The sequence below is a fragment of the Bos taurus genome, chromosome 10, assembly GCF_002263795.3.
Source record: "Bos taurus isolate L1 Dominette 01449 registration number 42190680 breed Hereford chromosome 10, ARS-UCD2.0, whole genome shotgun sequence".
NCBI lineage: Eukaryota > Metazoa > Chordata > Mammalia > Artiodactyla > Bovidae > Bos > Bos taurus.
The window spans coordinates 101463853-101478338 of NC_037337.1; the positions used below are offsets into that span (position 1 = coordinate 101463853).

At 45.3% G+C, this 14486-nt stretch overlaps 1 protein-coding gene across 1 annotated transcript in view; it reads right to left on the minus strand.

Moving 5' to 3' along the window:
- Positions 1-2621: 2621 nt before the first annotated feature.
- EFCAB11 (EF-hand calcium binding domain 11) overlaps positions 2622-14486 on the minus strand; it is a 169198-nt gene continuing 157333 nt past the window's right edge. Inside the window, exon 6 of the mRNA NM_001435163.1 lies at positions 2622-2863. Within this exon, the coding sequence (NP_001422092.1) occupies positions 2782-2863 (82 nt within the window). The 3' untranslated portion in view covers positions 2622-2781. The remainder of the gene's footprint in view (positions 2864-14486) is intronic.

Below are 14486 nucleotides of genomic sequence, written 5' to 3' on the forward strand. Positions count from 1 at the left end.
ATGGGGGGACAGTGACATGAGCAGCTTCTCAGCTCCCCTCTTTCCTTTGGTCTCTGCTCTGCCCGGAGTCCCGGGCCTCCTAGGTATCAAATCCTGGAGGTGTCCTCCCTCCTAGAGAAGGTCCAGGTCATGCGGCTTTCTTCTAGAAAAGAAAATATAATGACTTCCCCTGGGTAACTCAGACAGTAAAGAATCTGCCTGCAATTCGGGAGATCTAGGTTCAATCCCTGGGTTGGGAAGATCCCCTGGAGAAGGGAATAGCAACCCATTCTAGTGTTCTTGCCTGCAGAATCCTGTGGACAGAGGAGCCTGACGAGCTACAGTTCATGGGGTCACAAAGAGTTGGACACGACTGAGCGACTAACACACATAAATAAACACACACAAACACACACATTCTATTTGACTTCCCCTCCCTGTGACCAGCCCTCAGCAGACCTGGGTGAGTGTCCAGGGATCAAGCCTATATTCTCAAGATGAATCAGAGTTGACTGATCCCGAGCCAACTGCAGCCTGTTTATCTAGGGTGTCTGCACTTGGAGCGGGACAGATCACAGGCCAGTTCCTCCTGAGCATGCTGCGAGGCTGGCAGGCACCATGGGACAGGGGCACAGTCCAGAAGCATGTGTGCTGTTGCTTCGTGTTTTCCTGGAAACCCAGCTGCACAGCTGCCCTTCCAGTGTTAGACTCCAGAGGCTAGCCCAGTATTTCCTAGCAAATTCCTTTTCCGTCTAAGCTGGTTTGGGGGAGGTTTCTTTCACTGAGACCGAGGAGTGCCTGGACTAATTCTGGGTCGGAGGAGATGCCCAATAGCTGTTCCCACCCTGGCCTCCTCCCCCCACTCAACAGGAGGACGTGACTTCTCCCTCTCTCCTGTCATGTCTCCAGGGAGAAATAAGGTCCAAATAGTCATTGCAATACAAGGTTGTGGTATTCTGGCAATTACTGAATGCTGGCATTTTGTTGGTGAACTACTCTAATTTTTAAATTAAAAATTTTTAAAGCAGGATCACTTATGTACTGAGATGAAGACCAATGATTCAACTATTCAGATCACAATAAAAATGCTTGCTGAATAAAACTCTGCCCAGGGGCTTTTCAGCAGTCAGAACAATTTGTCCAAAAACACACATGATGCTGAAAGTCCTGCTGATCTACTTTTTTTCTTGAATGACACTTCATTTGTTCTTCTTAATGATTTTCAAAGTTTTCTTCATTTTGGATGCTTAGCATATGCTAACTTTGGGATAAGACTTTATTTTTTAACAACCTTTTTATTTTGGAATAGTTTTAGGTTTATAGCAAGATTGTGAAGCTGGGAGAGAGAGTTCCCACATACTTACACAGTCTCCTTTGTGATGAATATTTTCTGAGTGTGTCCTTGGCTATGGTACATGTGTCACAATCAATGAACCAATATTGATACAGTATTATGAACTAAATTCCATACCTCACTAATGTTTACCTAATGTCCTTTCTTCTGTTCCATGATCCCATCCAGAACACCAAATTACATTGAGTTGTGAAGTCCCTTTAGGTTCCTCTGATTTATGACAGTTAATTAAGTTTATCTGCTAATAACTGTTAGAAGGATGCTTGGTTAATGTTTTTACTTGACAAATTTACATTTTTCTTTGACCTTTAATCCTTTTAAAATTAGACTTAAACTAGATGTTTTCACAATGTTGTTAATGTTTGGAATTCTGAACACTTACAGATAAAATATTAGTATTGATATGAGTATTTATTTTAAATAAGTGCTGAATGTCCAGGGTCACAGTCTCTAGATCCCAGGTGTGGATGGGCAGAGCATGGAGAACACGAACACAGATGGCTAAGACCCTTGGTGATGGAAGAACCTTCCAGAACCAGTCAGAGTCCAGGAGAGGGCAGCCCAGGGCTTGCTGTTCTGCTGCAGAACCCCAGGCCCAGGCCATTCTAAAGGATTCTGCAGATAAGTTTTGCTCCCCAAATCCTTGCTGCACCCTATTCTTCCTCTGTGTGCAGCTGGAAAAGACTTACTAATTACAGCCAATCTGTATCTCGGTCGTACACAGCTAGTGCCCTAGGGCCATTCTTTGATGATGATTTTGGTGAATACGAAAGATGCATGTAGACTTCCCAGGCGGCTTGTTGGTGAGGGATCCTCCTGCCAAGCAGGAGAAGGGTTTGATCCCTGAGTTGGGAAGATCCCCTGGAGAGGAAAATGGCACCCATTCCAGTAGCCTTGCCTGGGAAATCCCACGGTGCCTCTTCTTAGAGAAGTCTGTATCTTTGTTTTCCCGAAGCCTTGCTCAGTGCTTGGAAGACAGTCAACACTCAGTGCGTGCACGTGCTATTATGTGATCAACCGACGCTGAACGCACGGAGGAAACCGGCACTGGTGGCAGGAAAAAACACCCTCTCCTTGGGGGTTAGGACCTGCTGAGGGCCAGGGAGCCTCTGGGTGGGTGTCAAGGACCAGGAAACGAATGGAGCCTCCCTGACTGTGATGTGGGTGGGAGTCGGGGGCAGCAAGTGAAGAGGAAGGGTTGGGGACGACCCTAGCGGCTGTGCCAGCAGCAGCCGAACTCAGGGCTAGGGCCACATGGAAGAAGATGACTTATAATAGCCACCTCTAGGAGTCTGAGACGCAAGTAGTCGTGAGCATCTGAAGACCATATACAGAGTTTAATGGAAGGTATGCAGTATGACACCATCGCTAGGGTGGAATCTGACATCTCTTTACATCACCATCTATTCTGGTCTCCGCAGAAGTTGCATACAAGCAGCACACCGTAATTACGCTTGCTTTTGTCCAGAGTTCATGGCATATTCAAAGTCTTTAAAGCTGACATGACCATCTGAGTCTTGATCTACTTCCCTGGAAAATGAAACAGAAAGTGATTTACAGTGAGTTTCATCCTACTTCCGCACTGCATTTCTCTATCTTATCTGTGGGAAGGCTGAGGTCAATGGCTATCCTTTTTTTTTTCCTTGCATTGATAATACCTAAGGAGAGAAGGAAAGGAAAAAGTATTTATTAAAATCTACAGAAATGATATATTCAATACATTTAAAGGAATGTCACCAAATGCACAAGTTATATTTTTTATATTAAAAAAGGCAGGAGTAATGGTTTTTCTAGCCATCCTGCAAATTTTTTCTGTGATATGTCAATAAACATACATGCATCTGGCAACCAAAAAAGCAAGGCAGGAGGCTGCAAAGAAGAGGAGAGTTTATTTGGATTCTGGAAGAATTGCAATTCAGGAAATACAAACTTGGGTAACCCTGAAAGTGTCCTGAAGAAGAGATGAAAAGCCACAGGGTTGTTAAAAGCTGCCCGGTGACAACTGTGATTGACTCTGACTCAAGCCAGAAAGTATTTGTCCTTGAGGACTCACAAGTTGTTTCAGGGTAAGAGTCCAGTAAGTATCTTGAGTTTCTGGAAGGTGTTTTGGATGACAAAGGACCTTGATGTCCGTAAGTCACACTTCCTTACTGATCTCCTGGCCCCATGGCAGAGGGCTCTTAGCAACACCACCATTTTGATTTTTCCCGTCATACATTGCACAACAGAAGTGTGGCGTAGACAATTAAGAGGTAAGAAAAACCTTTTGGGGGACTTATCTGGTGGTCCAGTGGCTGATTCCCTGCTCCCAGTGCAGGGGCCCTGGCCAGGGAACTAGATCCTAAATGCCAAAACTAAAAGACCCTGCATGCTACTGCTAAAAAAGATCATGCAGGCCACAGTTAAAAAAAAGAGATCTCACGCTCAACAAGGAAGATTCCACAGGCCGTAACTAAGACCTGAAGCAGCCAAATGAATAAATATTTTACAAAAGGAAAAACATTTTGGGAGTAAATAACTATAGTGGCGGGCATCTTGCCTCGCACTGCCTTCATCTCACTGAATCTGTGCAGACGCAGGACGGGCCCATTCTGCAGACACTGATGTTCAATGTGCTGGTAGGATCACTTGGTAACAGACATGAAACTCAAGTCAGGATGGTTAAATTCCCAAATGTGGGCTTTACACTCTATTCCACACATCTCTCTATGTAAATAGGATGTTCCAGATGGAAGTAGTTGTGTTGCAATTACCACACAGCTAACTCAAGCTCCAGAAGTTTTCATTGACTTCATTCGTGGCCTCGGAAGCTCTGTTAATTCCTCACAAACACCCGATAAGCTTTTCTGAATCCTAGGAAGAGAGGTGAAGGCGTGAGCCTCTGACTGGTCGGCTGAGGGTGTGGGTGGCCTCAGCTGGGTTGTGCCTTGTCCCTAGGGCCACTGAGACAGGGGCATTGCTCCTTTGAACAGGGAGCAGAGAAATGGTGCTCAGTCCCCCTAGTTAACATAACACACGGCAGAGGGAGAAAATCGTGGTGTAACAATACGCTCAGCTGCTACCGGGAAAGCAGTGCTTACTTCAAGCGTATGTTTGAGGGGTAACTGTTGAGCTGTGGTCACAGCTCCTCTTTAGGGGGCAGTCTAAAACAATGCATTAAATGCCTTATGTGGTGCTCCTGGGTTGGCGCAAACTATATTTTGTTGAAACAGCAAATGGTATCAACCAGGACAAAGGGCTTTTTAAAGCAAGGACTGGTCCAAGTAACAGAGCCACTAATCACTGTAAGAGTTTTAAAGCAGGCTTTTAAAATATTGAATTCTAAAATAAACTTTCTGAATATTTCATGCCAAAGTCTCTGAAGTCTATAACGGTATGGGATAGAGTGATAATAATTTTTCATTCTTTTGAAGTAAAGAAAAATCCCTACTTCTCTGCCCCAGGGCAAAACCATGTTGCAGTATGTTAGTGTAAAATGACTGCAGACTGTGGGGCCCATTATTCTTGCTACTTCTTTTGGTGAAATATACATGACAATTTCATGCTGTACAGGACCAAAGCGGAATGTCGGATCTCTTCTAAGGGATTAGAAATAATCAGTATCACATGTTACTGACTACAGAGTATAAATCATCCCCTTTATTAAATTAGATAATTGAAGATTCTTAATATTGCCTAAGTATTTTTTCCCAAGGAATTGGATTAGATAAACGGCCTTTTTTCTTTCCACTCTGAACTGGGATGATTGAACTATAAATCTCATAGGGTGAGTTAAGTGGATAACTTAGAAAAGTAATATTTAGGATAAACTGTTTCTATATATATGTGTGTGTACATTTATTCACTTATTGAGATGCTGAATACTTGTAGAAAAGGAAACCCCTTTGCCTGATTCTCTCAGTAAATAACCTTTTTGTAATTGCATTAACTTTTTATTTTTCTTGCCGTCTTTGCCAAAGCTTCCCATCATAAAATGATTACGGTATAACCAAGAGGTATTAGAATGGGAAAGTTTATTCATAAAGCTTGGAGTGGCATTTTTATAATGAATGGAGGAACATCATGTTTATATTTAGAATGAGACATGGTAAAATACCATCTTCTGACTTCCCTTCCTCATCACATTCGTATCACGGTCGTCTCAAGGAGAATGAAGAGGAAATTCACATTTCAGAGCTATACTTTTAAAAGCTAAAATACTGTTTTTCATTGCAGACGGCATTATTCCAAAGAAGGAAGCTCTCACAGCACCCACACTCAGATTGCTGTGTGATGGAAGAGCAGACGCGCTGGTGGGCGGAACCGGTGGTGCTGAGGAGACGAGGCCGATGTCATTACGCAGAAAGGTTCATGGCTTCTGTTTACACCGTTTAACCCTAAAAGGAGTACACTCTCCGTCTGAAACCAGAGTGTGCTGTCTTGGCGTCACTGACACACATTCAGCACTGAAATATTCCACCTCCAACTAGAAATAAACGCTGGGAAGGCAAGAACTTTCTCGTTTGCTGCAAGGTCCCCATCTCTTGGCCCACAGTCGGCAATGACTGTTTATAGAGTGAATGGATTTGCTGAATAAGTGAATCTGGGGAGACAGTGGACAACATTGTGGAACATCTACTGCCTCCCAGGAGGTTTGGGGGGATTAAAGAAAGTACGTCATCACTGTTTTTACAGAGTTGAAATCCTAGGCAGAGACATAACACTCTGATGGTGGCACCTAGGAGCCGTCGCTCAGGGACCCATAAGGAATGGTCAGTCGTGGGCTCCATGCCCAACCACATTTCGTAAACGCACACCAGATGCAAGAGTCCAAGTGAGAGATAGACTCCAAAAACTGAGGTTGCCTAGACGAGCAGTGAATGGAAGGAACCCCTTGAGTGTCAGGCTGAACAATAAGAGACAAAGAGCGGGAAGCTGGAAACTGTAGCGAAACACTGGACACGTCTGCATCTGACCTGCCCTCCAGCTGAGCCCAAGCACTTGAAGCCACGTAAGTAACTGCTCTTTTACTGGGCATAGGAATATATGTATATATATACACACACACACACACACACACACGAAATATAAGCCTGAACACACACACACACACCTCCCTGGTGGCTCAGTTGGTAAAGAATCCACCTGCAATGCAGGAGACCCTGATTCGATCCCTGAGTCGGGAAGATCTGCTGGAGAAGGGATAGGCTACCGGCTCCAGTATTCTTGGGCTTCCCTGGTGGCTCAACTGGTAAAGAACCTGCCTGCAATTCGGGAGACCCGGGTTCGATCCCTGGGTTGGGAAGATCCCCTGGAGAAGGAAAAGGCTACCTACTCCAGTATTCTGGCCTGGAGAATGCCATGGACTATACAGTCCATGGAGTTGCAAAGGGCTGGACATGACTGAGCGACCTTCACACACACACACACACACACACACAGGCTTATATTTCACAGCTGGCTTTTTAAAGGAATGAACAGTTTATAAAGATAGATGAGAGGAAAATAAATTGCCATGAACAACAGTAACTGCCTTCTAAACATGTAAAGCCAGTTAAAGACTTTTTGATTTGCTTGTTTCTGAGATGCAAAGGGAGAGCTGGAATTGATCTGGGGAGTAGGAACTCCAGAGGGTTGAACTGCTCTGTGTAACTCAGTATGAACATTTTAGGACCATCTGGGTGGAGGAGATGACAAGAAAGATAAGAGAGGGAATTCCCTGGTGGTCCAGTGGTTAAGACATCAACTTTCCACTTCAGGGGGCACAGGTTCGATTCCTGGTCAGGGAACTAAGATCCCAAATGCCATGTGGTGAGGAGAAAAAAAGAGGGAAGATGCAAGAAGAAGGACCTACTGACGGGTGGGGAGGAGGCTGGGATGCAATGAGAGGAGAAATGGCCCAAGAAAGGCCCCGTGCTCAAAAGGCCCTTAATTAACTGCTACGTGTATGTGGACTCTGAGGTTGTTTGTGTTGCGTGTCATGACTTGTCTTTTATCTTCACCCAGGACTGTGACAGCCACACAGCCTGAGAGGGGATGGTGTGGTTGCAGTGTGTGCACCGAATCTGGCACAGAGGATGGAGTTCGGCGATGCGTTCAGTCTGAGTGGGTGCAGTAGAGAGCAGGAGAAGTCAGTGGGGGGTGGGAAGATGACCCATCAACTGAACGAGCTCAGAGAGAAATGAGAACTCAGAGCCACAGGCCTTCCAGAAACTTGCAAAACCTTATAAAGTGCTGTAACATTCCACAGGGAGTGGAATGGGAGTTCCAGGCAATCCTATCTGGACTTTGAAGGGCGGAGGACGCAGGGTGACCGCGCGATACACTGAGAACTTCAGGCAAGTCTACACTCTGTCCATTCAGCTGAATCCCAACAGTTTTCTTATCTGTTAAAATTCCAACATTTTTTGGACTTGTCAGATAAGTGGTTGTAATTACTTCTATCAGCATAAGCTTTAGCATTTGTCTTTGTACATCCTGATTTGTTAAGCAAGATTCTCTCTCCTTTTTGGGATGTGGCGTGGACTTAGCCCAGACGAGATGTTTCCCTGTGATCTAAAGGCTAAGTGGTCCCCACCTTGAAGGAGCCAAGGTTTCACACTGTGAAATTTTTATTAAGCTCAGCTGTACTGCTGCTCTAACATTATATTCTAGAGAAAAACAGGTTGTTTTTAAACTTAAAAAAGACATAAACAGCAAATGTTTCTCACAAGTAGTACATGTTCCTTGTGCAACAATATTTATATCATACCAATTTCTTTTAAGGGGCTTCCCTGGTGGCTCAGAAGGTAAACAATTTGCTTGTAATGCAGGAGACCTGGGTTCAATCCCTGGGTCAGGAAGATCCCCTGGAGAAAGGAATAGCAACCCACGCCACTATTCTTGCCTGGAGAATTTCATGGACAGAGGAACCTGGCAGGCTACAGTCCATGGGGTCACAAAGAGTCGGACACAACTGAGAGGCTGACACTTTTAACAATTTCTTGTAATGTTTTGAAAATACTTTTCATTGTAAAATAATTCACAAGTGCCCCATTGTTAGGTCTCCAAAGTCAGATTTCAAATCAGAGTACGTGCTTTTGCTAAAGTTACTTAAAAAAAAAAAAAAGGAAGGAGAGAAACAAACAGGGAAGGAATTGAAACAATGGAACATTCTCTATTGAAATGATGTAAAGACTGTAAAAGTGTAAAAGTTTTTTATGTGGAAACAAGAATAAATACTATGTATATTATAACTGTAATCTCATAAACATTTATATTCATTTGGGCAGAAGTGGAAGATTATAAACTAAACACAAATTTGTTTTATGGGCTGTTTTGGATTAAAATATTCTTTAGTATTGATATCTTTTTCAACTGAAGGAGTATTTCGTTTCTTTTTGGTCTGAATTTTCTAAACAAGTGACCTTATTTCACAATGTCTAAATCTTCATTAGAGCAGGATTTCTCAATCTGGGTGCTGTTGACATTTGGGGCCGGATCACTCTCTGCCATGAGGGCTGTCAGGCCTGCGCACTGTAGGGTGTTTAGCAGCATCCCTGGTTTCTACCCATCTGATGCCAGGAGGACCCTTCCCCACGGGGACAGTCAAAACTGTCTCCAGATGTGGCCAGGTGTCTCCTGGGAGGGCTGCGGGACAAAACCATCCCTGGTTGAAAACCACAGAGCTAGAATACGTGAACCGTGAACTTCCAGATGTTCAAGCTGGTTTTAGAAAAGACAGAGGAACCAGAGATCAAATTGCTAACATGCGCTGGATCATAAAAAAGGTGAGAGAGTTCCAGAAAAGCATCTATTTCTGCTTTATTGACTATGCCAAAGCCTTTGACTGTGTGGATCACAAGAAACTGTGGAAAATTCTGAAAGAGATGGGAGTACCAGATCACCTGACCTGCCTCTTGAGAAACCTGTATGCAGGTCAGGAAGCAACAGTTAGAACTGGACATGGAACAACAGACTGGTTCCAAATAGGAAAAGGAGTACGTCAAGGCTGTATATTGTCACCCTGCTTATTTAACCTATATGCAGAGTACATCATGAGAAACACTGGCCTGGATGAAGCACAAGCTGGAATCAAGATTGCCAGGAAAAATATCAATAACCTCAGATATGCAGATGACACCACCTTCAGAAAGTGAAGAACTAAAGAGCCTCTTGATGAAAGTGAAAGAGAAGAGTGAGAAAGTTGGCTTAAAGCTCAACATTCAGAAAACGAAGATCATGGCATCTGGTCCCATCACTTCATGGGAAATAGATGGGGAAACAGTGGCTGACTTTATTTTTTTGGACTCCAAAATCACTGTAGCTGGTGAGTGCAGCCATGAAATTCAAAGACACTTACTTCTTGGAAGGAAAGTTATGATCAACCTAGATAGCATATTAAAAAGCAGAGATGTTACTTTGTCAACAAAGGTCCATCTAGTCAAAGCTATGTAGTCATGTATGGATGTGAGAGTTGGACTATATAGAAAGCTGAGCACCCAAGAATTGATGCTTTTGAACTGTGGTGTTGGAGAAGACTCTTGAGAGTCCCTTGGACTAAGGAGATCCAACCAGTCCATCCTAAAGGAGATCAGCCCTGGGTGTTCATTGGAAGGACTGATGTTGAAGCTGAAGCTCCAATACTTTGGCCACCTGATATGAAGAGCTGACTCATTGGAAAAGACCCTGATGCTGGGAGGGATTGGGGGCAGGAGGAGAAAGGGAGGACAGAGGATGAGATGGTTGGGCGGCATCACCGACTCGAAGGACATGAGTTTGAGTAAACTCTGGGAGTTGGTGATGGACAGGGAGGCCTGGTGTGCTGAGGTTTATGGGGTTGCAAAGAGTAGGACACGACTGAGCGACTAAACTGAAGTGAGAGGAGCCAGAGGTGGAGCCATTCTCTGGAACATTCCAGCTAAATCTACACTTACTAGAAAACTGCTTTAAAGACACCCCCGGCCCCAAACAAGTGATTTCGGGGCAGGGGAGGCACCCGTGTTTCTCGGCTGGATTAAGCAGATAGTTGCCTCAATGCTCTGCCCCACCGACACCAGGGTTTTGGTGGAGCCCAGAGAAGACCTCTGGGGAGGCAAGCCCTCGGGGGTGCTAACAGAGCCAGCGGCGGGCACGTCTGTGTTCGCAGCGCACAGGCGGGCAGTCGCAGTTACTCTGAGTCACTGGGATAGTCACATGAGCATTGGAAGTTGACGCCCCATTTAGCTCACCTGAAACATGGATGAGAAATTTAACGTGGAGGCAAAGACTGAGATGAGAAAAGTTTTCTGAGTGGAACTTGAGGGGTGGGGGGAAAGGGAGAGAGGCCCTCTTTTTCTCTGATTCTTCACGGAGTAATTTAAAGGAAAAAGGTCAAAACTGCCGTTACGTTAGTGTCAGAGCTGTCATACTGACTGAACGGCGACAGCTAAACTGGCCCTCCAAGCCAGGAGCCCCTGCTGGGCGCGAGCGGACGGCCACTGAAGACGGGCGCTGCGCGCGGCCCCCCGGCGCCCGCCGGTCCTCCCCGCCGGCGCGCTCGCCTCTTGTCGCTGAGCGGCCTGTGGGGCTCGGCGGCCGTTCACTCGGCAGGCGTTCGTTAATTCTACCTCGGTAAGACGCGTGTTAAGGGAAACCACTCAGGCGCACAGAAAGCCGGAAGAAGCGTTCAGCCGGCTTCCGGTCTTCGGCGGCTCCCTCCGCGGCTGTCTGGCGCCTCCACCTCGGCGAGCCCGCACGCCTCCCCGCCCCGCCTCTCTCGCCGCTCTCTTCTGCTGCAGCGCCTCCCACGTGCTTCCAGCCGCCCCCCGTGGCTCCAACCCGGGGCGGCCCTCGCCCGCACAGTCGCGAGTATGAAAAGAGGCGTTAACGCCCCCAGCTGATTCTTGACCCGTGAGGGGACAGGTGTCAGTGGATAGTCACTCTCCTTTGGTCCTTCCGGGGTGGCTCTCTGGACTCAGGGAAGCCCTCCTTCACCTCGGGCTTGCCCTCACTCACCGGCCCACGCTTGCTCCCCGAGGTTGTACCCCAAACAAGCAACCTGCGCGAAGCCCTCATCTAAAGCTCTGCCTTCAGGAAGATCTCAGGCTGACATGGAGCAAAGTTTGAGAGATGAAGTTCTCACAGGCATTTAAATTGCCATCAGCGGTAGCATGTCACAGCAGAGTCTCGTTCAGGTAACAGGGAACTCACTATTGAAACAGATCAGCTTCTTCTCTTCGGGAACTGACTTTCAGACCAAATTAAATATTGCCTTTCAGAAGAGCTCTGAAGTTTGAAGTTTCAAGCAATTGAAATGCCAAGGACAGCCAGAAAAAGAGAATCTTCTCTTCATTGTCTCATGTGCATGTCTTATTTAATACTGTTTAGTCTGCCAACAATACATGGTATTTAGACTTTAGGTGAGTAGTTTAGTTCGTCTTCACTTTCTGCCATAAGGGTGGTATCATCAGCATATCTGAGGTTATTGATATTTCTCCTGGCAATCTTGATTCCAGCTTGTGTTTCTTCCAGTCCAGCGTTTCTCATGATGTACTCTGCATATAAGTTAAATAAGCAGGGTGACAATATACAGCCTTGACGTACTCCTTTTCCTATTTGGAACCAGTCTGTTGTTCCATGTCCAGTTCTAACTGTTTCGTCCTGACCTGTATACAGGTTTCTCAAGAGGCAGGTCACGTGGTCTGGTATTCTCATCTCTTTCAGAATTTTCCACAGTTTCTTGTGATCCACACAGTCAAAGGCTTTGGCATAGTCCTTAAAGCAGCAATAGATGTTTTTCTGGAACTCTCTTCCTTTTTCCATGATCCACCCTTATGGCAGAAAGTGAAGAGGAACTAAAAAGAAAAAGCCTCTTGATGAAAGTGAAAGAGGAGAGTGAAAAAGTTGGCTTAAAGCTCAGCATTCAGAAAACTAAGATCATGGCATCCGGTCCTATCACTTCATGGGAAATAGATGGGGAAACAGTGGAAACAGTGTCAAACTTTATTTTGGGGGGGCTCCAAAATCACTGCAGATGGACATTGCAGCCATGAAATTAAAAGACGCTTACTCCTTGGAAGGAAAGTTATGACCAACCTAGATAGCATATTCAAAAGCAGAGACATGACTTTGCCAACAAAGGTCCGTCTAGTCAAGGCTATGGTTTTTCCAGTGGTCATGTATGGATGTGAAAGTTGGACTGAGAAGAAAGCTGAGCACTGAAGAATTTATGCTTTTGACCTGTGATATTGGAGAAGACTCTTGAGAGTCCCTTGGACTGCAAGGAGATCCAACCAGTCCATTCTAAAAGGAGATCAGTCCTGGGTGTTCTTCGGAAGGACTGATGCTAAAGCTAAAACTCCAGTACTTTGGCCACCTCATGCGAAGAGTTGACTCATTGGAAAAGACCCTGATGCTGGGAGGGATTGGGGGCAGGAGGAGAAGGGGACGACAGAGGATGAGATGGCTGGATGGCATCACCGACTCGATGGACATGAGTTTGGGTGAACTCCGGGAGTTGATGATGGACAGGGAGGCCTGGCGTGCTGTGATTCATGGGGTCACAAAGAATCGGACACGACTGCGCATCTGAACTGAACTGAACTGAGGATCATGTATTCCTCAATGTAAGAGTGTTGTTCTGCCTTCTGGACACAGAGGTATAGCTATGGACTGGTTGTGGGCAGGTGGTGGAATTGGCCACTTAGGATGAACTATGGAGGATAAAAGGCAGGCCAGGAAGAAAGGATGACACAAACCAGGCAAAACTCTGGCCTCCTTAGGACCAGGTTCTGCCTACTAGATGAGAGACACAGTGCATGCTGTCGGTTACTTCCCCATCACCTGTGCTACTCAGCTGTGTGGTTTGGGTGAATGGATCCCACCCCACGTTCCGGAAGTGGGATCCCACTGGTTTAAGCTAACCAGTTTAATCCCACTCTCCTTACTATAGTGACTGGTTTGAGGGATCATTGGCTACTAAGGACATGACATTCCTCCTCTGACCACTGCTGATGGGTAAAGAGTTGTGTGCATATGTGCTCAGCAGTCAGTTGTGTCTGACTCTTTGTGACCCCATGGACTGTAGCCTGCCAGGCTCCTCTCTGTTCCTGGGGATTCTCCAGGCAAGAATACTGGAGTGGCTTGCCATTTCTTACTCCAGGGGATCTTCCTGACCCAGGGATTGAACATCTCTTGCGTCTCCTACACTGGCAGGTGGATTCTGGGTAAAGAGTTGGGTCAATCATGATGAAGCCTGGGCATTTTGTTTGTCAGCTAAGAAGAAGCTGTCTCACTGGACAGCTGGGATGCAGAGATGACAGGACCTTACAGCAGTCGTTTTCCTGACACAAGAGTACAACTTCCATAACAGTTCTCTGAGTCACTGATCTAAAAATTTATGCTTCTGCTTTTCATGGTCAATTATCAGCCTGAAAGTGGTGCTACATACAGTGAAGGGAAGAGTCAGAAGAATTACAGAGTGAATTGGAGCCTAATCAACCAGGCCTGAAGCATGCCCAGTTTCAAAACTCTTAGTTACATGATCCAATAAATTCCCTGTGTTGTTAAAAGCAGTCTAAAAAGTATTTTCTGGTACGTGCAAATAAAAGCATCCTGACATGTCTGGTGTCCCACCTGAAATCTTTTCTGAACTTTGCAATATCTGGAACTTTGTAGCCATAGAGTAGACACTCATAAGTTCAATAGTTTTGAAATAATTATTCCATTCTGAAAGAAACCCTGAAATAACTCAGATTTTCCCTTTGGGTGCTATCTGAAGATGCTGGATTAGTCTCCATAATTCTGCATTCTAAAGAAGTTACTTTCTCACTGCAATCCCAACAAAAATCTTTGTTTACACTGCCTTAGCTGTGATTATGTGCTGAAGGAAGCTATTGATGTGACCAATATGGTTTTTTCCCAAACAGTGACAGAATAGATTCTACAGTCCAAGGGAAAAAAAAAAAGAAAAATGGATGGGAAATGCAGTCACAGCTGGCAAAAGTGATTAACCATAAATAATGACTCACTTTTTCCTATTTACTGGGTTTTTAAAACAAGGAGTCTTATTTAAAGCTAGAGGTATTTTAAAAGGAGGAAAGAATGTACTTTCAGAATGTCTGATTATTGACCACTTGTGCACATGTGGATAAATGCAGTCAGCATGTAGCCCAAAGTCTCATTTCTGGCAGAGTTTCATATCCCTTCTCCGTAC